Source organism: Papio anubis, chromosome 3 (genome assembly GCF_008728515.1).
Source record: "Papio anubis isolate 15944 chromosome 3, Panubis1.0, whole genome shotgun sequence".
In the NCBI taxonomy this organism is placed as follows: Eukaryota; Metazoa; Chordata; class Mammalia; order Primates; family Cercopithecidae; genus Papio; species Papio anubis.
This window is the reverse complement of record NC_044978.1, coordinates 15127780-15154637: the sequence shown is the minus strand read 5'-3', so window position 1 is coordinate 15154637 and position 26858 is coordinate 15127780. Positions and strand designations below refer to the sequence as shown.

The window sequence follows — 26858 nt, the reverse complement described above, 5'->3', positions numbered from 1 at the left end:
TGATGTCGGCTCACTGCAGCCTCCGCCTCTTGGGTTCAAGCAATTCTCCTGCCTCAGCTTCCTGGAAAGCTGGGATGACAGGCAGCCGCCACCACGTGCAGCTAATTTCTGTATGTTTTTGTTTGTTTCTTTCTCAGTAGAGATGAGGTTTCACCATGTTGGGCAGACTGGTTTTGAACTCCTTGCCTCAGGTGATCCACTAGCCTAGGCCTCCCAAAGCGCTGAGATTACAGACAGGAGCCACCACACCCAGCCAATTGTTATTTGTTGAATGAGTGAATGTTATGTGTGGAAATGTTACTTAAAAACTGTGGGGAAAAGGTAGTTTCATAGTTCAAAGATAACCTTAGAAATCTTATAAAATTTAATGTAACTATATGCTGACAATGAGATTTTAGTAGGAAGAATTAGAAATGGTGCCAATATCAAGGCAGGAGGAGTTTTAAAAATATACAAAAGCTAGCCAGGCATGGTGGCACATGCCTGTGATCCTAACTACTTGGGAGGCTGAGGCCAGAGGATCACTTGAGCTCAGGAAGTTGAGACTGCAGTGAGCCACGTCATGCCACTGCACTCCAGCCTGAGTGACAAAGTGAGACTTTGTCTAAGAACGAAGGAAAGCAACAAAAGGAAAGAAAAAAGAAAGGATGTTAATAAGCTTGAATGTAATGGTAGAATTAAGATGGTCATATATTCAGAATCTCAAAAACAAAGCAAGTCTAGAGGCAATGATTGCAGTTTTGCAGTCAATATTAAAGCAAGTAGCTTTTGAACCTTTTTCATTGTGATTCACAATGAGAAATATATTTTATATCAAGAATGAGTAGAATCATATATGCATGAGATGCCTCCTATATTTTCCATTCATTATCTCCTCTTTTATCATACCCTATCCAGAGTGATCCAGTTTTTCACACACTTTGAAAACATGGATCTAGGCATGTTACAGGAACCAAGATGTATGCAAACTTATCCAAAGGATCAAGAGGTAACTCATCTTTTACTCACTCTTTCTTTCTCTACAGTGGCTATTGTTTTTGTCACCTCAACATGCATTCACCTTTCTGGTAATGACAGTGTGATTTTCCCTTTGGAAATTTTCCATCTCCTTGTCTTAGTCCATAGGACTCAGGTCAATGTCCTGCCCACCTCTCCTGTCTCCTTCCCACTCCATAATTCTACCAGCTCTGGGGAGGTATGCCATCTCCTTCTGGGCAGGCAGAGTAGCTATCTCTCTGACCACAAGGCCTGTCTCAGTAGTGGGCATATAAACTAGGCAAGGCCAAATCAGTTCTTGTTTTGGTGGACTGGAACCTGCTGGGAATCAGGCCTGTAGATCCGGGAAGTCATCATGTGAGAGACCTGCCCAGAAGGGACGCTAACAAGAGAAAAGGAGATGGAGACCTTATGACAACAAATGTGACCCTGGATCCAATCACCTTTTCCTACGCACCAGTACATTTCCCTTTTGAAATTCTAATTTAAGAAAAACCATCCGATGATGTTTAGTATGTGAAATACCTTGAACTTCTGTCAAAATTTGCATTCTCAGACCTCTTCAGTGTGCTAAATTTATAAAGAGAGCAAAAGTAAGGAGAAATTGTCATATAATCACTTGACTGTTAAATGATATTACACGTGTCTAAATTTATTTTTATATGAGAAAATAAAATTTGTAGGACATTTCAATGTCATTATGAAGTCTCGACCTTTTTCTCAATGTCTACATGTTTCTAGTGTTGCTGTTCTAAGAGTACCAACTTCATTTTACTAAGAAAAACACATTTCAAAAATATACCATTTACATTAGCATATTCACTGAAAAATACAAGAAACCAAGGTCCCCCTCCCCCACACTTCAATTTAATGATTTTCTCAACTGGTATACAGAGAGATATAACAGTATGAATTTATTTAGAGTTACCTATAGAACATAAGATTTAAAGTAAGTTTTTAACTTAACTTATGCACCTCACATTTTTCAGTTCTACTTGAGATTTGGTTTTAAATGTCTACATAGTTTATTGATTTGAAAAAAGTAATTCAAAGCAGAATGTATATTGAAGGCTACTAGTTCAAAAATTATCCATAAAAGTTTATAATATTTACACGACAGAAGAAAAATACAGAAGATAAGTGATACTGGGCATACCTACATCATTTGCTGATTGGTCACTGCCAGAACATACAAACACGCTTTTGCCTGATTACAATTTATCTCTATCAGATGTTCATTGATGTTCACTACTTTGTCTCTAACACATTAAATGAAAATCTAGACTACAGTTACTCATATTCAAATTAATCCTTAAAAGTGAAGGCAATAGTTTTCTATAGCAGAATTAAAATAGGGCAAGATATGATAACATTCCAGTACTTCTAGGAAATCTGTATCAACCTCACATGGATAGATTTTGCCTCAGGCTGGGAGGTCTGGAGTTAGCAGACAGGGTGAGTCACTTATCCAACATTTTTTTGAGAAAACGACTGATTTGGAAATCTTGTGCTTTCATTGTTATTAGCATTAATTACTGCTTGTAAAGAGTGTTACCCAAAGCAGGTGTATTTAATGATTCTTAAGACAGCTGACAACAAAAAAAGCAAAACCTCACAGTTATCTTTACCTCTGTGTTGTTATGAGTTTCAGCATAGGTACAAAAACATTTACAGTTGTGTCTGTGGCAAAATTGGTTTCATTTCCTGGACACCTATACATCGAAGACTAAGTAATTTATGGAGATAAGAACAAAAAAGTTGTATTGAAAGGCACTTTTGAAATCTGTACAAGTCAACAAAGAAGTAATCTGAAAAAATGTTACATTTGCATTTTTTTCTTGTTGAGCATATCTTAAATATAACATTTTTTTGGAGTACTAACTATTCTTTATTGCTGTAACTGTTAAAAGTTTAATTCCTGAGATTTTTGGAGTCAGTTAAAGTTCTTAAAGTGAGCAGAGGAAAGAAGTATCTTTCCCAGATGGGAGACTGACCTGTGAATCAACAGTGTCAATCAGTTACTTTCTGTCATTTTTCCATACGTCAGTTTTCATCTGGGATATGTTTACACTGTAGTTTATTCCTTAACTACTGCCCCCAAAATATGCTACTTTAAGAAGCTCTTGGAAGAACTGAAATGTTCAGTTGAAAGATGGTATATAAGTAGAAATTATTATTATGAAATATTTGTCCTTGTTAAGTAGCTTTCCTCTTCTAAAGTATGAACTTTACGTAAGTAAGTGTTTTACATCTGGTTTGATTTAAATAACAATTCAAGTATCTCCTTTAAAATGATGTTCTGAAGAGCATTAATATTTATGAAACACAGATATAAATACACTTTCTGAAAAGCAGAATATTCCTTGAATATCATTTGTTTTGATCATTTTTTAGACTATTGAGATTACAACCTAGCTTTGGTCCACGTCACAATTTTAATAGTTCATAACTTTTTATCCATATACTTCACTCAAAATTTAGAAAATATTTATCATCAAATGCATGAAGGAAAACTTAAAACTGTAACATTTCATTTAAAAGCTATATTCAAATGAAGATAGGGTCTGAATATAAGCCATTGGTGCTTATTTACGGCTACGGCTAACACATAAGCTGTTCACTGACTTTTTGCTTGAAATGGAGTTGTATCATAGTCTTGAAAGTGAATTCCCTTAGAAGTTGTGATCTTCATAATAGCACCATTTAAAGCATCATCTTCAATGAGTGTTATCAATCCATTGGCAATCAATGGTGGGCTAAAAATAAAGAAAACAGTATTTTGAGATGAAAGAATGAGGCACGTTACCACTTCATTTTAAGTTATTTTCTGAAGAATCTATTAATTTGAACATGTTATAAGGAAATGTGTGTCATTAAGCTATTGCTACTTCCAGTTTTTATTTAATTACATATTAGATATCTTATTTATCTAATTTATTCAATTAGATTTTTTTCTATTGATATTAACTAAATCATTTGATAAATTTAGCTGTAACCTTCTATCATTTTGGCAGGAGGAATTTATACTCATTATTTTCACTGAGCAAATGATCATTTTCTCATCTTTATCATACCAGTAGATCTTAGACTTACCAGATATAGATGTTATTAGTGTAGTAATATGATTGAAAACAGCTAGCATTTACTGAAAATTTTATTTTTTGCCAGTTTCTGTTTTAAGTACCTTACATATATCATTTTAATTTTTTCAAAGTCTCTAAGTTTGTTACACTATTATCTCTATTTTATATGTGAGAAAATTGAAGCATCTAGAGGTATGATGGCTAAGTTCATGATTAGTGCTAGAGCCAAGATTTGATCTCAGGTCTGATTCCTTCAACGTGATAACTATGATTCTGTGCTGTGAAATCCTCAACTACTCTAATTCTGACATAATTCATTGAGAAAGTATGTGTGTGTATCAACTATTTCTTATAAAAGTGGTTGAAGTTACGAAAACTTACAATATTTCACAAAGAGTATATTTGAATATTGCTTGGAATTTAGGCAGAGAAGGTATCATTGCCTTCAAAGGTGACTAAATGTCAACTTTACAACTGAAGGTAGTAATGAAGCATTTTACATATTTCAAAGTAGCATTCATAATGTATAAACTTACATTCTATTCACACATCCAGAAAAAAAATTTTCTCCCAGAGAGTTTGCCAAACCAAAAGTTTGAAGCTTGCGTTCATTTCTCAACTGTATAAGCTTATTTACCCCTTTTTATAGCTTGTCTAAAAAATGCTTTGTTTCATTATTTAAAAGAAAATAGATACAGTTTTACTTACTCCAAAATTCCATAGTATTTAATCATATCCTTGATATGATCCTTATATTCTATATATTGTCCCATGTTTTCTTCTTTTTCAATTGATTCAAGGATGGCTGTGTTAACAAAGCCTGGACAAATGGCATTCAGTCTCACACCACTGTTCATAAGATTAGCAGCCAACTGCCAATTAGAAAGTTGTAGGTTTCAGCAGTTTCATAAACATATAATACAGGACAAACTGATCATTAAAGCATCTTACAGTTCTCTGATGTAAAAAATACTAGTTAGATATCCTCCCAGCTATATAACAATGACTGGTAAGTAGATAGTAAAATAACACATACCTAAAGTATTATATTAATTCCTGAAAGTCTCACCTAATTAATTTTTTAAAAATCAGTATTACTGGACAACTCCTGGAAACAATTATGTAAGCTTCTCTTATCTACTGAACTCTGCAGGAACCTGAAGCTAAGCAGCTGAGACTTAGAATTGACATCCTAAGTTTTCTTTCAGATATTGTGGTTGTATAACAAATAATACTTAATTAAAAATACTTTTAGTGAAAATCTTTAGAACTTTGATTCTAAAGACACTCTTAATAATCTGCCCTATCTGAAAGACAATTTAAGTATTTTCAGACTAACATTATTAGGCTTAATTTATCAACTACTGATTTTATTTGCAATTATTAAAAAATTAGTCAATTCTCATTATTCATGAATTACATATAAACAAATTTGTTAAATTTGCTTGCTAAAATTTACCTGTAACCCTGGAAACCAATACTTGTGGAGCATTTGTGGTTATTTGTGGACATGCACAGGGCAGTGAGAAATTTGAGTCACTGATGTGCATGTTCCTGCTGAGGTCAAGTAAGACTATACTCTGCCGTGCCATGTTTTTCTAATTTTGTGCTTTCTTATTGGTGATTCTGCTGTTTAAAATGGCTGCTAAACCCACTGCAGAAGTGCTGTGTAGTGTTCTTTAGTGTAAGAAGACTGATGTCCTGTACAGAAAATATTTGTGTTAGATAAACTTTGTTCAGGCATGAGTAATAAGTGTTTTAGTAATGAGTTCAATGTTCATACAACATATAATAAATAAGGTTTCTTTAAACAGGAATACACATAAAATAAGGTTAGGTATTGACTGGTTGATTGGAATTTTGTGACCAGAGGCTTTCAGGAACTTAACCCCGTATTTCCCCAAACAATGGTTCAGTAGACACTAACGTAGTGTTTGCAAATGACTTCGTGGAACATCACTACCATGAATAATGAGAATTGACTGTAGAAGTTTCCAGTCTTGTAATTTTAAATATAAAATTTCTGGTCTTTAAGGTTTACTTTGCTTTGTAAGAGAGCTTTATGTGTTTATAAGAAGTCTGTCTGAAGATTATGTCTTTTCAAATTAAGTAATAATTTCCAATCAATTTAAGAGTGTGAGAACTACTTACCTTCCATTTCGACTGAACAGTTAATATTTGTGCATCTGTTTTTTCTGTCTCCTACTAATTCTTTGATTACTAATATTTTTCTCTTTCTCTCTCTAGATCCTCTCTTTGTCTTACCTAGATGAACCACCCAGAGCCCCCCTACAACTGTTCTTTCTGCTTTTTCATTTGTCCTTTGTAATACAATTTCCAAAAGCAGGCAGAATGGTCTTCAAACAAAGGAAATCTGATCTTATCACTCCTGTGTGTAAAAGCCCCATGGATGGTTGCCCTTGAAATAAAATCCAAGCTCACAACAGTGACCCATGGCTGCTTTTGGTCTGGCTCCTGTGCTGGTGTCTTGAGTCATACCTCAAACTACGTTCCCCTTGCTTGCCAGGCCCCATTCAAGCTGCTCTTTTGTGAATTATAAAAAGGCAGGCATTCTTACCTCATGCTATCAATGCATGTGATTAATTAGGTCTAAAGTATTTTTCTAAGCTCTGTACACCTTTCACCCTAGGCCTCCATGGAGACATTATCCTTGACCACTCTATCAAATAAAGGTCTGGCCCCACCCCTCCTTCTAGCTCCGTGTTCTCAGTCATTTTCATTGTATCTCTGGCGACAAATAACGGCTGGGGCCTATTGCATCTTGCATTTCAGAAAACCTGAAGTTAACAATATTTACATTTGGGGTCATTTTTGTAAATAAGTACGATCTCCCCATTACTTATCCTTAATACATTTTTTAATAACACATCTGTATTTAGAATCTACTTCATTTAAAAATGATCTATTATTTATTTGGTCCTTTATGTGATCTGATAACTATTTTTGTAATTGAGATGGACGTATGCTATTTTTCCATCTTTTATCCAAAAGAATTGATTTCTCAAGTGATTCCTCTCTATAGAATTCATGTTTTATGCATGTGTACAAAGAGAAAATGAGATATGATGGTTGTCGTAGCCTCACCGCTGCTGAGCGTGTGAATCCAACTATGCCATGCTTAGAAGCACAATAAACCGGCTGCTGTGCAACGGGCATGAGTCCTGAAACAAACGAATATAACACTGAAATGCTTTGATTAAAAAATAAGCAGACTATACCCAATAATGACAATGCAAATGAATATTTTGTGATAATTTCAATTTCAGATGAATCTGAATAACAGAGTAACATAAAACCAGATAGCTTTGTAAAACCCAGTAGCCTAAGTGTAGTTTATGTGCTCCATGACCCATGCCGTCCAGAATTTATAGGAACTAAGTTACACTGAGAGATATAGCCAAGAGTCATATGTGTTTTTCTGCCTCCCCAGGCCTTCTGGAAAGTCAAGGAAAGTAAATGGTATGTAAAACACAAAGAAAATCATCTTTTAAAGTCAGTAAATTACCATCTAATTTTCAATTTTTAAATTGAATATAAGAATATATATAAAAGTATATATTCTACATTTTTTTTTTTTTTTTTGAGACGGAGTCTTGCTCTGTCGCCCAGGCTGGAGTGCAGTGGCCGGATCTCAGCTCACTGCAAGCTCCGCCTCCCGGGTTCAGGCCATTCTCCTGCCTCAGCCTCCCGAGTAGCTGGGACTACAGGCGCCCGCCGCCTCACCCGGCTAGTTTTTTGTATTTTTTTAGTAGAGACGGGGTTTCACCGTTTTAGCCAGGATGGTCTAGATCTCCTGACCTCGTGATCCGCCCATCTCGGCCTCCCAAAGTGCTGGGATTACAGGCTTGAGCCACCGCGCCTGGCCATATTCTACATTTTTAAAGCTTCCTAGTGGCAGAAGGAATTTGAATCTTCAGAGAGTCTTGGAGATTATTAGTGTTCACTATAAATTAGTATGCAATTTCCTGTTACCAATCTGTCTTGAACAATGCCTCCAAAGTGTAAGAAAATTAAAAGTTAACTTCTTTGTATTTGATCTGTTGTAGATGCCTAGATCTTTGTCCTATGACTTAGGAAGACAGAAATAAACAATTATGGTCCTATTTTATTTCCTTTCATAATTATATAGTCAACTATGAAATTCAATCAATTACAGAATTTTTTAATTTTTAATTTTCCACATACGCACAATAGTGACTGATTAAATTCATGGTCTGGAGAGAAAAAGCAGTATTATAGCGTATACCTAGAGCATCTCTTCTCCCCCAACTCCAGCCTAGCTCAGCTCTCCAAAAAGACATGAAACAACAACAATAAAAACCTATTTTACTGTAGTAACTATTACTATCAAGCTTATTTCTCATAATTGTTAATTATCTAATCAGCAGTCAAATTGAACCAGAGTCATTCTTGTATTTGGTTTTAACTAATTTGGATTAACTTGTTTTCATGCTTTTTACGTTTGTGACTTCTCTGAGTCAAGAAACAGTGATCCCTGATTATTATACTATATTTAATATCAAATGTCATGCTAATAATACCAAATTATTCTGCTGACACATGCTCATCTCCACCCAGCTAACTACTCCCAGAATGCCGCCCATCATTTGAGGGTGTTGGGCCAAAGTTCAGCAATAAATGTAGACCTTAACCACTCCCTGGGTGCCTGCCAGGTCTCAATTTATAAAGTATGTTTGCACAAGGGCAGTTTAAATCCCCGAGGATGGTAGATCACACCTAGTGTGTCCACCCAATGATTTCGAAGTATTGTTAATATGTGGCTTGTCTTGTTGTCGTTGCTGTTGTTAAGTAAAATGTGTAAGTTAATTAAGTTTGTCAGTGTCAGTCAACAAGAATTTATGATGTTTCCACAGGCTCCATAGGTATACTAGGAGTGGAAGATAAAGGGAATAAAAAAGTATAACCAGGAGTTGCTGCTTTTGGTTCTTGTTAGTCCCTGCTTTGCCCATTCCTTAAATGTTTATGAGACAAGGCAGTGGTTGTAGGACAATGTTCATATACAGCAGGAAATGCAGCATGAACCTTTATCAGAGATAAACTAGTTCACATAGCCACAAGAAGTACAAAGAATTTGTTCATAAGGGTTGTCAAAGATGAATTTGAAATGATTTTTTGTTACATATGCAGAGGGGATGAACCTTGGAACCCCAGCTAGTTCAAGGTATCATAGAGCAAAAGAAATATACTGTTTTGTGGGTTCTGGTAATAAGCAAGGACAACATACATACTTTTCTTAAAGGCAGATTTGTAAATGCAACTGGAATGTGAAAGAAATTACTTGCAGTTTTTAAATGGCAGTTGGTTTTATGAATCTTGTAACATTCTAATCACATTTTCACTGTTATGCAAAATGTTTACTCTTCCATTGCTTTCACTTTCTTTCTTTTATTCTTTTTTTTTTTGATGGTATCTCGTTCTGTCACCAGGCTGGAGTGCAGTGACCCGATCTCTGTTCACTGCAACTTCTGCCTCCGGGATTCAAGTGATTCGCCTGCCTCAGCCTCCCAAGTAGCTGGGACTACATGTGTGTGCCACCATGCCCAGTTAATTTTTGTATTTTTAGTAGAGACAGGGTTTCACCACGTTGGCCAGGAAGGTCTCGGCATGGGTCATGCTCCATGGGTCATGCTCCATGACCCATGCCGTCCAGAATTTATAGGAACTAAGTTACACTGAGAGATATAGCCAAGAGTCATATGTGTTTTTCTGCCTCCCTAGGCCTTCTGGAAAGTCAAGGAAAGTAAATGGTATATAAAACACAAAGAAAATCATCTTTAAAGTCAGTAAATTATCATCTAATTTTCAATGTTTAAATTGAATATAATATATATATAAAAAGTACATATTCTACATTTTTAAAGCTTCCTAGTGGCAGAAGGAATTTGAATCTTCAGAGAGTCTTGGAGATTATTAGTGTTCACTATAAATTAGTATGCAATTTCCTGTTACCAATCTGTCTTGAACAATCCCTCCAAAGTTTAAGAAAATTAAAAGTTAAAAGTCTTGATCTCCTGACCTCGTGATCCACCAGCCTTGACCTCCCAAAGTGCTGAGATTACGGGCATGAGCCACCATGCCTGGCCTCACTTTCTCTCTCTCTCTCTTTCTCTCTCTCTTTCTCCCCCTCCTTCCCTCCCTTCTTTCCTGCCTCCTTCTCTGTCTTTTGAGACAGGGTCTAGCTCTATTGTCCAGGCTGCAGTGCAGTGGCACGACCATGGCTTACTGCAGCCTTGACCTACTCGGCTCAAGCAATCCTCCCATCTCAGTCTCCCAAGTAGCCAATTCATTCCAATCGGCTTTCATCTGATCACTGCAGTCAAACAGATCTTATGGAGGTTGCCAATGAGCAATGGCTTGCTAAGGCTAAATCTCTGTCTCATTTTGCTTGATCCCTTCCTTAGCAGCAACTAGCACAGTCACGCTTTCCTTGAAACATTTCCTTCTCCAGGCTGGTCTCCTATCTCACATTCACTGGCAGCTCCTTCTTCATGTCCTTTGCTGGCTCCTCTTTCTTGACTAGACCCCTAAACATGCTGGAAAACTCCAGAGATATCCCTAGTCCTCTTTGCTTTTCTATGAACACTCTTTCCCTACATGATTGTATTCACTCCTGAGGATAAAAATTAATTCTCTCAATTTGTCTCTCTAAATCTTTGTATGACACACACACACACACACACACACACACACTCTCAAATTTAAAATATTTATCTCAAGCCAAGACCTCTTACTCTGCCTTGAACTCTAGAGAGGGAGCCTTGGGTTATTTCTTGTAATATTTCCTAGCAGTTTTCTCTCCTGAAACTATAGTGGGTGCTCAGCCTGGGCAACACAGTGAGACTCTATCTCAAAAAAAAAAAACAAACAAAAAAGAAAACATGATAAATATCAGATGTTATAGAAAAATTTCAAATTAAAACAACAGTGAGATTCTACTACACATATTAGAATGGCTCAAGTTTAAATGCTGAAGACACCAAATACTGATGAATATGTCAAGCATCAGGAACTCTAATTCACTGCTGGTGCGAATGCAAAATGGCACAGCCACTTTGGGAGACAATTTGGCAATTTCTTTCAAAAGTAAACATACTCTTACAGTACAATCCAACATTCAGTTCCTTGGCATTTACTCAAAGCACTGAAAACATGCTTACACAAAAATCTGTGTGTGGATGCTTATAGCAGCTTTATTCATAATTGCCAAAACTTGGAAGCAATCTAGGTGCCCTTTAGTCGTTGAATGAACAAATAAACTGTCTTATATTCAGATAATGGAATAATATTCAACTCTGACAAAGGGCTATCAAGCCATAAAAAGATGTGGAGGAAACCTAAATGCATATTACTAAGTGAAAGAAGCCAACCTGAAAAGGCTACATACTGTATGATTCTAACCATATGACATCTGGAAAAGGCAAAACTGTGGAGACAGTTGAAAGATCAGTGGTTATCAGGAGCTGCTGGGAGGAAGGGATGAACAGATGGAGAACAGGGTTTTTAGGGTAGTAAACCATTGTTTGATATTATAGTGGTGGATATATGTTATTATACCTTTGTCCAAACCTATAGACTATACAACATCAAGAGTAAACCAGATGAAACACCTCAAATAATGATTTTATTGACTTATTTATCAGTTCATCCACATTGTACTTTTTAATGAAAATGTATCTTTTGCACTAAAATGCCACAATTTTGGTATAGTGTCCTAATTTGGTTTGATTTCTGAACTTTGGTAAACTGGACTGTTTCTAATCCTAAATCAACAGGCTCTACAGAAGTAAATTCACATAAGTACTATGTGTTTAGTTCCTTTTAAGTGCAAAGTCTAATGAAGTAATATTTTAAATATACTCAATTGAAATGTGTAAAACCAACGGGAGGACCCCTGTTGCAGGGCGAAGGTGGAATTCTGCTGGTTGAATAGCCAGATACCAGTAAAATGACTATAGGATCAGTTGCTGTAATGAATATGGTTTTTTTTTTTTAATCTTGCAAAATAATTCTCAAAATTAGGGAGCACATGGAAATATCTTGTCACAATATTAAGGGATTTAAGATAGCAACAACAACAAAACAAGGGATCGTGACCATATGAGAACAGTCTCTGCTTTTAAAGAAATGGCATTTTGTTTAACATTGTGAGAAATCCTGTCTTTGTGCCTAAAAATGGATACCTTATTAAAATAGTTAAGAATAGTATCTTTCAGTACTTCTGATAGGCCCACCATCGTGCAGGTTTATTTATAGAAATACAAAATGGCTCTTTTTAAAATATACTAAGTACAATTAGTAGCAGATTTATGTCTGTCATAACTGTAAACTTACAGAAAAAAAATCAGTAGAGGGAGAAATTCTACCCACAAAACAAAGAAACATTTTCTAAAACCACTCAGGATAATAACACTAAATGATTGGACTGATGAGATACTATATATAGCATTTAAAATACCTGAAAGCATTTAAAATATCTGAAAATTACATGTGGACTGATAGAACAAAGAAAGTCATTTAGAAAAATAAAATTTAAATTCCATCTCTATATTAGTTCTTCTATTCTTCATAATCTTTCTACCCATATTTACAAAAGCCAATTTTAATCTCTTCATTTCACAGAAGGCAAAAAGCTCAAGAAGATTTTTTTTTTGCAAAAACAGAAATCTCAGACAGGGCAGTCATACTAAACCCACAAACAGGATTTGCTTTTAAGGAGAGAGAAACCACGTAAAATGGACTATATAAAAATGCTGAAAATTCAACTTAGAAAAATATATTGTTAATCTAAGGATGCTGACCCTCATATGATAAGCTGGAGTTCTGTTACTATGCTAAAAAAGCAGGAATCTAAAGCTGTCACATTTTCTTTACAACCACCACCAACAAAAAAAGTGTATCTGTCTGTTTGTTTTAACCACCACTTCTCCAACTTGAAGAAAAAAGGGAGAACTAGCGATAAATATTTATCTATGGTTCGTGCATACAGCTGACCAAAGTAACTGGTGAACTTCCTCATTTGTGATTTTCCGCATAATGGAACACCTTATCTGATGGCTGTTTTTTTTATTTTTATTTTTTCATTCTTACGGTTGTCACTAAGTCATGCTTTAGAGTGTGACACGACATTAAAAAGTGACACATGCGGCCGGGCGTGGTGGCTCACGCCTGTAATCCCAGCACTTTGGGAGGCCAAGGTGGGTGGATCACGAGGTCACGAGATTGAGACTATCCTGGCTAACACAGTGAAACTCTGTCTCTATTAAAAATACAAAAATATTAGCCGGGCGTGGTGGCCGGCGCCTGTAGTCCCAGCTACTCGGGAGGCTGAGGCAGGAGAATGGCGTGAACCCTGGAGGCGGAGCTTGCAGTGAGCCGAGATCGCGCCACTGCACTCCAGCCTGGACGACAGAGCAAGACTCTGTCTCAAAAAAAAAAAAAAAAGTGACACATGCTTTCATAAAACCACTGCATGTTCTATAACAAAAAATCTTCCCAGAAAGATATGTCTAATAGCAATTCCCAGTGATTCAGACAGCTGCTACTAGTGTTCAGTCATTGCCTAGGCTGTGGTCAGAGGAAACTGAGAGAAGCTCCCTTAGCCATTCAGAGAATATCCATCCCTATGCATCTAGTGGCTGGCTTCTTAAAATGTGGTTCAAGGAGCGGTATGACGGGGGAGCAGGATTTCAGGACCCATCTCTGTCCTCCTGAAATCAGAATCTGCATCTGACAAAGTCCCTAGACACATGAAGTCTAAGAAGCGCTGTTCTAGAAGATTATTCGTTTCTCAGTAGCCCTCTCCTTCCTATGTTAAGAAACCCCAAATCTCTCATCTATCCTTCAAAATGCCTCATTTACAAATATTTGATCATTCCTACTGATGACTTCTAATATGTGTCTTTTCAACTATTTTAAGCCGAAAGAGAGCAAAATGGACTCTGCAGACTGACATGGGCGAACTTTGCCAGCACTAAGCAGGAAGGGTGGCTCCCATACTCATGACAGTTGGCATCTGAGCACTTATGATTCACAGCATAGGAACAGTACATCCACTCTATGACACAGGCTAAAATGGAGCAAAATAAAATTGCTTTTATTACCATTGCTAATTCCCACACTTTTCAGGATCTGTTTGAGATTCATTGTTCAAGTATAAGTTGGAGATAAATTGACCTCTGTTGTAGAGACTTGTCAAAGTTAAATGTGAATGTCATAAAGCCAAAGGTTTACCACAATGCCTGGAGCTTGGCAACTGCTAAATATGTGTTAGACCCGCTGCCTTATCACAAGAGCAGTAGTAGAGGATGGTACCATGCGATTTTCTTACTTTTGGCCTGGAGATAGAAGACGACGATCAATGTTTTATTTCACCTGGAATTTCTGGATATTCTAGTCCATTCTTCAGGCTATTGGAGTCCCAAGGCCTTGCAACTTAAATATCATGCTTCTGGGTTTTTTGATTTTTTTTTTTTTTTTTTTTTGAGAGACAAGGTGGCAATATGTTGCCCAGACTGGAGTGCAGTAGCACAATGAAAACTCACTGCAGCTTTGAACTCCTGGGCTGAAGAAATCCTCCCACCTCAGCCTCCTGAGTAGCTAGGACCACTAGTGTGCACCACCACACCCAGCTAATGTTTAAAATTTTTTATAGAGATCAGGTCTCACTCTGTTGCCCATGCTGGTCTCTAACTCCTGGTCTCAAGTGATCCTTCTGCCTCGGCCTCCCAAAGCGTTGTGATTATAGGTGTGAGCCATCACACTTGGCCCATGCTTCTGTTTAAACACTTTATGCCATGGAAATGACTTGGTTCTGTCATCTCGATAACAGACACTGATATACAGCTCTTGGGGTAGAAACTTTGCCTAGTTCCTTTAATATCTCCATTTCCCTTCTGCAAATGCTCAACATATGTTTGATTAACTTGAATTTTTTATTTAAGGTAGTAATTTTAGCACTTAACTATGAGCCAATTATATTATTATAGATAAAACTTACAGCACAAGCGTCTATGCCACTCGGTTGTTACTTAAGACATGCTGAAAATTTTCTATGATTTTAAAATATTTTCTGGAGACTCCAATGTTTTCAATTTTGAGTAAATAAGACCCTCATGGTATCTCTCACAAAATGCTACTGAGTGACAGAGAATGTCCTGAATGAACACCACAGCCTCACTAACTGAGTATGTAGCAGGGTCGTTAGGTAGGCTCCTTTTCCTGTGACAGTTACTTTTCCTTTCCCACAGTTTGAAGCAATTAAATACCTACGAAGTGCGCCTGTAATCCCAGCACTTCGGGAGGCAGAGGCAGGCGGATCACCTGAGGTCAGGAGTTTGAGACCAGCCTGGCTAACATGGTGAAACCCCGTTTCTACTAAACACACACACACACAAAATAGCCAGGCGTGGTGACGTGCGCCTGTAATCCCAGCTACTGGGGAGACTGAGAATTGCTTGAATCTAGGGGGTGGTGGTTTTAGTGAGCTGAGATCCTGCCCTTGCACTCCAGCCTTGGTGACAAGAGTGAAACTCTGTCTCAAAACAAACAAACAAACAAACAAACAAATGGAGTGCATTTGACTCTTATGGGATGTTTTAATGGAGCACAGCTGTTTGATTATCTGCATTAAACCAGACTTTGTTCTATTGTTCCTTCCAACTTTGTTTTAATAGTTCAGGATGGATGCGGCAAAATTAGTGTCTGTTTGTATATTACGTTTAGAAATAAAAACTCGTGTAGAAAAGTCCATGTGGGTTAACAACACTCAGAACAACTTGTGGAGCTCCAGACTGCAGCACACCCATCCCATAATCTGCTGAGGAATCATTGTCTACTTAACTGCTCCTGTTTATTAAACCTATTAATTGCATTTGATACTCTGTCTGCGTCAGTGGTCATTACTCATTAACTTCTCTACTCAAACCAGTGTGCCAACTTAAGGTTTTACTGTGACAGTGAAGGACTCCACTGTACCCACGCCAGAGATCATGAGGATAGGCCCTGTTGAGTTGAATATTGAATATTACCCACAGCCATCCCTTCAACAGACTAAGTGGTATGGAGAAAAACAAGAAAAAAGGAAGCAAGGTTTGGAAAAACAGAGTAGTCAAATATTAGAAGTACTCTGATAACTCCTTCAAGATTATTTTGGTCCTCTCACCTCTTCCTACGTGCTATGACTCAAGGGCATAAAATTGTTGATACCATTTCTGAGGGAATGATAAAGACAGAGGGGTCCTCTTTTACCTTCTCCCATTATTACAATATCCTGACTTTTTATCAAACTAGTTTCATTATGGGAAGAACTGGAGGCTCTCCGTTGGTGGATAAAATACAAGGCAATTCATTTTAAGACTTTGTGAGATGAAGGCATGTTAGTGGGAGCCCTGGATGGGAAAGGAAGTAGACTGTCCACACTGGCCAGCGGCAATGAGGAAACAGCATAAACACAAGAGGGGTGGAGGCTGGAATTACAAAGGGAGGGTGCCGAGGACAACTTCTGAAAATGGAGAGAGTAATAAGCCAAGCAGAGGGAACAATGATAAACTTAAGCTATTTAACCATTTTACATAGTGTTGCTTTGTACATGTGGAGGAAAATCAGAGGGAGAAGCAGTTTGTAATGCAATATTATTCATTAAATTGTACCAGTGCCAGGAAAGTAATTTAAAACCAAAGCAATGTTACCACTGAATTTTTATCAAGTCATTGTTTTATCTGCATAAACAGAGAAATGCCCACACATGATTGCAAATGTTGTATCTAACATAGGTAAGAAGAGGATTAACACCCAGGGGTGGGGGGCCGGTGGCAGTGAGCTAAAGCAAGCTCCTAGCCAACAAAGCAAAGTGGACATCAAATTGCAAGCCTTAAACTGCTCTGCTCAATGGCATGTTTTGACTTGTGACACCGGTAAGCTCCCCAAATATTTTTAGGACTTTACTGGAAGTGTCAAATGGAGCAAAAGCTTAAGATTTCACTGAAGGTTTAGTAATGCAGCCATGAGATTAGAGCTGTGCCCATGAAGCCTGAAGAGACGAGCAAATTGCAAGGGTTTATTCAAGTCAAACGATTTCAGTTGCTGTTACTTTTCTGTTAGGCTGAGGTAAATATAGGTAGATTAACAAATAAACTCATAGATATTAGAGACAGACAGATAATCTAGTGGTTAAAATTCGAAGAAGACTTGTACCAGGCTATTTGCATGTGAATTCCAGCTCTGAGGCTTACTTGATGTGTAAGCTTAGGCAAGATATTTCACACTTCTCCTGCCTTAGTTTCTTCATTTTCAAAATGGAAATTATCGAATTTTACCTCACAGGGTTGTTGTGAGGATTACATGAGATAATGTATAGTGTTTAAAATGGTATCAGTTAAACAGTGCTCAATAAATGATATTATATATTTGAATATTTTAATCAGATAAAAGGCAGTAATACTACATTGCATTTCTTTATTCACACTCTTTGGGGCAAGTAAGCACCCTCATATGGTACAGAATTTCTCCCAGATCGTCCTAAATTGATCCAACCCTGAGGCTTTCAGCCTTCCAAAGAATGAAATCAGTGCCTCTGGTGACATAAAGGCCAGGGGCTCCCTGTATAATATTCATGGTACTCCAAGCTTTGCTGGCCCTTTTAGCTTTATAGAAACAATATACAGAATTATCAACCTTCATCACAGCCCCAGGTTTTTAAATAAACTTTTAAGAAAATACTATCTCTCTTTTTAATTCTCCAGTCACTTGTTTTTTTCTTATGATTTTATTTCAAAATAGTATAGATTTAGCTTTGCCAATTTATTTTAGGGTTTCAGTCTCCCACAGCTTAACATTTGGCCCTCTCTGGAACACATATCCCTTTCAAATATTGCCCATGCTCTTTTAAAGTATCATTAGAATTAAATGTTATAAGTTATAAGTAGTTGTACTGTTAGGAAAAAGAATCTGATTACCCCCAAAAATGTATAGAAATAGGTTCATAATAGCTTTAGGGACATGATTTTGACTTTAAGCAACCCAGAAAATGAGATGCTAGTTTATTTTTGAGAACTTCTAAAGGAGATTTCTAAATCTCCTCTGGCGGCAGCTTTGCAGTGATATAAAATCATCATTCCTAGTGGGATGAGAAAAATGCTGAGAATCAGACAGCGGTTCAATCACAGGTACCTCCAAACCCAACTTCCCAAATCACTGCAGCTGGGATGCCAAGGTTGGGGTGGGGCGTGGGGCTGACATTTCTATTCTGAAATCACCACATTGACTCAAACCAAACAGATAATTTTTAAAAGTCTGACTTTTTTTGGACATGGATGACTTAGATTTGCTGTCCATATCGACCAGACTTTTTAAACTTCACAACTTCACTTGAACTATTCAAGAATCATTGATGATTTTTTTCTTAGAGTTTTCAAAAGTAAAGTCACTTGACTCAGTTGCTCCAAAAAGTCCAGTCAGAGGTTTAAAGCTAGTATTGAGGGATAAGATATCAGCTGATACTAAATCGTACTGCTCTGAAAATAATATAGTTTAGAATTGCATGCTGTGGAAAAGACGATTAGCCGCCCTCTGAAATCCATTCTTCTCTTAGGCACACAGCTAGACTGCATTTCCCAGACTAAGACTGCATTTAGTTAGGTGAAACATGAGCTCAAGTTCTATATTGAAATGTGAGCAGAAGGTCTGCCGTTATTGGGCTGGGGTTTTTAAAAGAGTAGCCATGCCCGCTCCATGTTCTTTTTCTCTTTCTGCTCGACAAAAAGGAATCCAGCCGTTCTAGGGTAGGAGCTCCCTGCTGAAGACGGCGGAACTTCTGCCAGTCAGGTTTTCAAATGTCTGCATACAGAAGAGGTACCCGCAACAAGGATCTTGCCTTGGACTGATGTACGGGTAAGGAATATGCTTATACTATATGTAAGTTTGGCTTTATTTATTAGTTTAACATATCTTAACATTATATATACACACACACACACATATATTTGGCTTTATTTATTCGTTTAACATATCTTAACTATGATATATGCCATATTTTAAAGTTACACGCTCTTACTAAAATCACATGGGAGCAGAGAGATCTTAACTTCACTTTCATGCTTTTTACTTTGACAAAGGTGCTTTCACATGCATTATTGCTTAGGAGTCTCACAACAACCTACGAAAAACAGTAGCTCTAAAAAAAATTATAATTTTGTTTTCACATATTACTGCAGTAAGATAACTAGAAAAGCCACAAGTTAAATTAAGAGAAATAAACCTATTTTTCAAACTTTTGATATTTTGCAATAGAAAATTCCACGGAACTACAAAAAAATCAGATTTTTAATTTCAAACTTGAGTTGATAATAAATATGCTGTGAAGATTTGTTTCAGTGGTCCAAATTACCAATAAGAAAATGTTACACTTAATGTAATAATTGCCCTTACCTGCCAAAGATGACATATTGATAATGATGCCGCCTTCACCTCCATTTTGCTTACTCATGTAATCCAAACCAAGATAGGTTCCACTGATAACAGAAACCTAATCCAGGGGCATAAGTGAGAAAAGGAACATAGTCATTATCCTTCACCATATTTTCACACACCAAAGTTTTTATAGCTATTCCAGATACCTAGGGAGATTTCTGCAAATATTATCAATGAAAGGTTTTAAAAGAGCTTTGTTTTTAAAGTTAGTCATTAAACCTGGATTCTTTTTGTTTGCCTAATCATTGTGGAGCTTGTCATATATCTCCAAAACTTCACTTAGTTGCCTAATATGAGATTTTACGCTACAGGTTGTATTCCAAAAATGTCTGTTACTTTCACTCAATTCTCAACATCTTCAATAATTCCATATATTCTTTTTGTTTTCTAAATGTTGGACATAAAATTTATTTACCCTTCTTCTCTGCATATGGTTCTCATGTCTCAGTATTCCACACTTATCTACTCTGTTTAATTCTCTCGGATCTTGGAATATAGAATAGTGCTTACCCTTGATTTCCTAGAGATTTAATTTTCTCTCTTTTTCTTTCTAATAAAAATTCTATTTTGCTCCTGTATCTACCTCCTCTCCCCACAATACAGAGGAAGGTGGTCTGCCCAAATGTAATGTAGACACTGATTAATTAATTTAATTCAGTCATGGAAATCCCATTCTCCTTGACAGTGGCTGGTTTCAGAACCAGCAAGTAACCCAGTTTTGGTCAGTGAGACCTGGAAGGCAATCAGCTGCAGATAGGAACAGGATGGATGCTACTGAGAAATTTTTTGTTGCTCTTAAAAAAAACAGAAGAAACGGTTACATTGCCTGCTCTATATGAATGTCATAACTTAAACGGACAACCCGTATTTCCTAGTATCCTAAAGATGAAACCGACATAAGAATGGTCAGTGGGAGGGCTGACTGGACTCTGGACCCTGATGATATCATTGACCTGTAAGATCAAGCAATCCTGAACTCCGTGTTGTGTGAAGTCACATAAATGTTTTATCCAGTTTAAGTGGTGATTTTCAGTTAGCAGGACATCTGGTCTTTAGTAGTGTCTATCACTAAATTTTGTTAATCACTGCTTACAGCTATCCTCTTGATAGTTTACTGTTTTGCCACTTATATCCAAGTGTAGGCACTTTTCCTGTTTTATTTTAATCGCTACCAAAAAAAAAAAAAATAGGAAAAAAAAAAAAAAAAACAACCTGTGAGATCAAATTGATATTTCAGACCTTAGTTTTCCTTTTGGATTTAAGAAGTCCTATCCCTTCCAGCTCAGACTTGTAAAAAAGGAAAATTCTTTTTTAACATCTTAATTCCTATTTTTTTCATGCTTTACAATACTGCAAAGAAAACGATACAATAGGTAACAAGTCTGAAACTGAGGTTACACAGGTGTTTACCTTCTTTTTTCTTACAAATTTCCTTTGAAGTGTTTTTTTACAAGGATTCAGATATATTTCTCCTACCTAATAGTAGCTCTAGAACAAGAAAGGAAATTGGAGATTCTATTCACTTAAGTCATGTGTCAGTTTGATATTAAGTAGGCTTAGGGAGAATGAATAAAATCTCCACATGATTTTCTTTAGAAAGGAAAACCAAAATATTAATTGTTTATATAAGAAGAAAACGATGTAGATGGCTGAAGTTACTGAAGCCAGTTAGATTCTGTTAGTATCTGCAGAAGTTTCCAGCATGTCTGAACAGAACTTCTGTTCATGCGTATTGGCACTATGCTTTTATTTTCGGGTATTACAGCTTTGATGACACCCCACTGTTGTGTTTTCAACATGAACAAGATGAAGCCAGACAGAAAATTTGGGAATATTTAAGATGTATTTTTAAAAAGCAATATTTATCTTTAGATCTTTGGTGGAGGAAGGCAAGGGATTATTTTTCTCATCCATTATCAGGTTAAGAACTGGGCAATTATTCAAATGAAAGAGTTCAAAGGATGAATCTACAAGACAGGGTCTAATGCTTTGGCTGTGTAGAAATGATATTTTTCACTTTTCCTCCTTTATTATAACAATGTATTCCTTATTCTAGACTATATATGCATGCGTGTGTGTGTGTGTGTGTCTGTATATTATATATGCTTCACCATGTTGGCCAGGCTGGTCTCGAACTCCTGGCCCATCTCGGCCTCCTGAAGTGCTGGGATTACAGGCATGAGCCACCGTGCCTGGCCAGAAAATGTAGATTTTGATGCTCTGGAAGGGAAGTGTAATTTATTGAATGAATTCGATGCAGTGGCACTGTGCTAGATGTTCACATAAACTGTGGTTTATTTAAGTGTAATAGTCCTTAGAGATAGGGAGTTTACATTCCTCCATGGGAAGTTCAATATGAGAGAAATTAAATTAAAGTTTATAAGTTATAGATTCAGGACTGGATTCTAATTTTGACTAATCCCAAAGAAATATATTTCCCAGTGCAAATCTTTAGTCAATAAGTGCATTTCAGAAAGAAAAAAAAATGACTATCAATATTCATCTATTTTGTTTAAATCTTATTTGAACATATTGACCCACTTTTGCCTAGTATTCCATTATTGGAATACTAAGCATGTGAGAGTTGTTTATATCCTACTGCTCAAGTTCATCGCCAAGGTCTAATTTTTAACTCATGCAAAAATTCAAAATATTGCAACCTCTGGCATAAACGGGTTAAGGAATTCAACGTATATTAGTTAAATGTCAAAATTAGACTATAAGTTCCACATCAGTGGGGATGAACATATTTAAATTTATTGAAACTTCAGAAAGTTACAAGACTACATGACAGAATTACCGTTCCAATATTCAAAGTTAAGTTTCCCTCTGCCCAATTGCCAGCATGACTGTTTATAGTTTTGCAAAGACTCATTCTTTCCTGAACATTTCTTTTTTTTTTTTTAATTTTATTTTGTTTTACGATATGGAGTCTCGCACTGTTGCCCAGGCTGGAGTGCAGTGTCGCCATCTCGGCTCACTGCAAGCTCTGCCTCCAGGGTTCACGCCATTCTCCTGCCTCAGCCTCTCGAGTAGCTGGGACTACAGGCGCCCGCCACTACGCCCAGCTAATTTTTAGTATTTTTAGTAGAGACAGGGTTTCACCATGTTAGCCAGGATGGTCTTGATCTCCTGACCTCGTGATCCACCCACCTAAGCCTCCGAAAGTGCTGCGATTACAGGCGTGAGCCACCGCACCTGGCCTCCTGAACATTTCTTCTGTGTTCTGAACAGCTATAAATAATGCTGCTGTTATTGGCTTCAGACTAAGGAGGAAGTATAAAATAGCCCAATGCAAACAAAAGACTGGGAAAAGGTTTAGTGGGAAGAAGGATGAGATCAGCAAAGTGAAAAATAAGGAGTAAATTTGATAAGGAGTAAAAGTGAAAGGACAGATGATACTGTTTGGAAGAACTAATCTATTTGGAAAGCAATGTACTGAAACATAAAAGTGAATACTCTCATGTATGCAAAATATCATATACAGGTAATGGCAGTTGACCCAGTAACTATTAACTAACATCTATAAGGACACAAAACAATAGTTTTCTGCCTTGAAAGAACCTGTGGTTTACTAGCATGAATAGTATGAATTATGTATATATTAAAATAATTCTAATAAAATTAAAAAACTAGTAAGCCCTATGAGAATGGTGTAAATATGTTGTACAGTATTTCAGAAGAGGGAGAGATCCTTTAAGGTCCTTTAAGAGGTTACTCACGGACAGGGGCAGTAATACAGAAACACATGCCAAAGAACAAACATGGAATTGTAGAAGACCCAAGGAGGCAAATTAAATCCAGAGCAGAGTTTCAAAAGAGGGTTATATAAACTACACACAAATATTTGCATTACGATAACAGCGATAATCAAGTTGGAAGTAGAATGATTGGTCCGATTCTACTCTTGCAATGGGTTTAGGTAGGAGAGGAAGTAACATATTTTTAAGTAATACATTGGTAACAAAGTTTACATGATGTTTTCTCTATGTAAAGTTATGTCATCAGTTCCTGATGTTAAGCTAAAAAGTGGCCTACGTCAGCAGAGTCCCGAGAAAAATAAAGGCTGGATAAATTTAAATGGAGAAGGAACTAGGACTGTTAGTTTTAACTAAAGGATCACAATAAAATTCCCGTGGTCTTCCAGAACTTCCAGTTTGCCCATGATATTGGCACTTTCCAGCTCAGAGCAGGTATTCACACAGGTTACATTAAAGCAAACATGCCCTCTCAGCTGGATGAAGACATCAGTGGAATTCTGTAACTTTGTAATAATTGCCTCAATATTTCCCTGTTTCTTTATGTCAACTGTAATCATTGCACACTGTTTCTGACAGCTGATTTCTCAGAGAAAAGACACAGCAAGGGTCCATGAGGAAGTCACCGAATACAGGAACTATATACTCTATTAATTTTATCCGTAAAAATATCTGTAGATATTACTGATGAAGCTATTACAAATATCAGTAGCAATGTTAAAGAGATAAATGTGTTGTGCAGGTTGTGCTTTTTCACTGGGATAGCCTGGTTCAAAGAAAATCTCATCATTTAATGTGGTTTTGGAAAGTGGCATGAGCCTATATTCTTAAAAATCCCTGCAGTTCCCAATTAGCTATATTTTCAAAATGTTTGTTTTATCAGGCTACTAAAAGATGTAATGAAATACAGTTCTTAATAAGTCAGGGGTAACCTCCGAAGAATAAATATAAAATGCATAGTTTTTTTTTTTTTAACCAGCCTAAGAAAATTAAAGCTGTATAATGCATTTAGGTAAGAAACAGTAAAAGAATAAAAACAAAAAGAAAACAGTAAACGTTAAAGTATAAATCAGAAGTTTAACTTTAAAAAAACAAATTTAAAAATCACTAAATTGTAACAATTAGCAACTTATCCTCTGAATATTATATATTTATAATATATAGAGTCTAAACTTATAGAATTACTAAAAGAGGTAGGCAAACTGACATTTGCCATTTGAGATAAGAATGCCTCTGTTGAGAAATGAACAGATCAAGGACATAAAAGGAAGCCAAGATACAGATGACACCCAAACCAAATAAGAACATTGTAAGAAAAGAAAATTAAGAATAATACAATTTCTAAGTACAGAAGCACAAATACTAAATTAAGAATTTAAAAAATTCAATGGTATATTAAACATTCATATACCATAATAATGTAAGATTTAGCCAAGAGATATAAGTATGATTCACAGTCAGAATATCTCATTTCAATACATTTCTACCCTAAAGCAGAAGAAGGTCACAGAACTGTCTCAACTCAGGAAAATCAGCTATCAGTTCTCTCCAAACACATGTATGTATATTTGCAATTAGAATCCCAAAAAGATTTTGAGGGAAACTTGACAGTTTCAAGTTATTTTCACATATAATGAACCAGGTACACTGGAGAAAAAGTTTTAAAAGAACTGCAAAGAAGGTACTCATACTGTAAAATAGAATCTTCTTTCTTAATTAAAAGATTTCAGGTAAAATTCAACATCCTTTCATGTTAAAAAATTCTCGACAACATAGGCATCGAAGTAACATAAAGCGAACATCATACTGAGTGGGAAAAAGCTGGAAGCATTCTCCTTGAGAGCTGAAACAAGACAAGGATGCCAAGTCTCACCACTCACATTCAACATAGTACTGGAAATCCAAGCCAGAGCAACCTGGCAAGAGAAAGAAATAAGGGCATCTAAACAGGAAGAGAGGAAGTCAAGCTATCTTTGTTTGCAAACAATATGATTCTATACATAGAAAACAGCATACTCTCTGCCCAAAGGTTCCTAGAACTGAAAAACAATTTAAGTTACATTTCAGGATACAAAACCAATGTACAAAAATCAGTAATGTTTCCAAACACCAATAATATCCAAGCTAAGAGGCAAATCAAGAATGCAATCCCATTTACAACAACCACAAAAAGAATAAAATACCTACGAATACAGCTGACCAATGAGGTGAAAGATCTCTACAATGAGAATTGTAAAACACTACTGAAAGGAATCAGAGTCATTATTAAATGAAAAAACATTCCATGTTCATGGATAGGAAGAATCGATATTGTTAAAATGGCCATACTGCCCAAAGCAATTTACAGATTCAACGCTATTCCCACCAAACTACCATCATCATTTCCACAGAATTTAAAAAAAAAAAAAAAAAACTATTTTCAAATTCATATGGAATCCAAAGAGTCACAATAGTCAAAGAAATTCTAAGTAAAATGAACAAAGCTAGAGGCATCACACTACTCGACTTCAAACTATACAAGCCTACAGTAACCAAAACAGCATGGTACTGGTGCAAAAACAGATATATAGACCAATGGAACAGAATGGAGAAGCCAGAAATAAAGCTGTACACCTACAATCATCTGATCTTTGACAAAATCAACAAAAACGAGCATGGGGAAAGGATGCACTATTCAATAAATGGTGCTGGAATAACCAGGTATCCATATGCAGAAGACTGAAACTGGACCCCTTCCTTACACCATTTTAAAAATCAACTGAAGATGAATTAAAGACTTATATATAAAACCTAAAACTATACAAATCCTAGAAGAAAACACAAAACACCCCATTCTGAACACATGCCATGGCAAAGATCTCATGATGAAGTCTCCAAAAGCAATTGCAATAAAACCAAAAATAGATAGATAGGAGCTAATTAAACTAAAGAGCTTCTGCACAGCAAAAGAAACTATCAAAGCAGTAAACAGATAACCTACAGAACTGGAGAAAATATTTGCAAACTATGAATGTGACGAAGTTCTAATATACAGAATATATAAGGAACTTTAAGAAATCAAGCAAAAACAAAACAACCCCATTAAAAAAAGGGCAAAGGACATAAACAGACTTTTGTGACTGCTTCTCAGAAGAGGACAGACACATGGCCAACAAATGTAAAAAATGTGCTCAGTATCACTAATCATCAGAGAAATGCAAATCAGAACCACAATGAAATACAATTTCACAGCAGTCAGAACAGCTATCATTAAAAAGTAAAAAAAACGTAAATAATGGATGCTGGCTTGGCGAGGTTGCAGAGAAAAGAGAACACTTGTATGCTGTTGGTAGGAAAGTAAAAGACACCATGGAAAGCACTTTGGAGCTCTTCTCGAAGAACTTAAAACAGAACTACCATTCGACCCAGCAACCCCATTATTGTGTATACACCCAAAGGAACATAAATCATTCTACCAAAAAAGACACAGCACTCATATGGTCATCACAACACTGTTCACAATAGCAAAGACAGA

At 36.4% G+C, this 26858-nt stretch overlaps 1 protein-coding gene and 1 long non-coding RNA gene across 2 annotated transcripts in view; one reads left to right on the top strand and one right to left on the bottom strand.

Annotated features, from left to right (window-relative positions):
- Positions 1 to 1632: 1632 nt before the first annotated feature.
- HPGD (15-hydroxyprostaglandin dehydrogenase) overlaps positions 1633 to 26858 on the bottom strand; it is a 31467-nt gene continuing 6241 nt past the window's right edge. The window contains exons 4-7 of the mRNA XM_003899374.4: positions 19545 to 19641; positions 7185 to 7261; positions 4788 to 4951; positions 1633 to 3752 (exon numbers count right to left, since the gene is read on the bottom strand). Of these exons, the coding sequence (XP_003899423.1) occupies positions 3614 to 3752; positions 4788 to 4951; positions 7185 to 7261; positions 19545 to 19641 (477 nt within the window). The 3' untranslated portion in view covers positions 1633 to 3613. The remainder of the gene's footprint in view (positions 3753 to 4787; positions 4952 to 7184; positions 7262 to 19544; positions 19642 to 26858) is intronic.
- Positions 17569 to 26858, top strand: part of LOC103884792 — a 35321-nt gene continuing 26031 nt past the window's right edge. The window contains exon 1 of the long non-coding RNA XR_001903055.3: positions 17569 to 19007. This is a non-coding gene — a long non-coding RNA (uncharacterized LOC103884792). The remainder of the gene's footprint in view (positions 19008 to 26858) is intronic.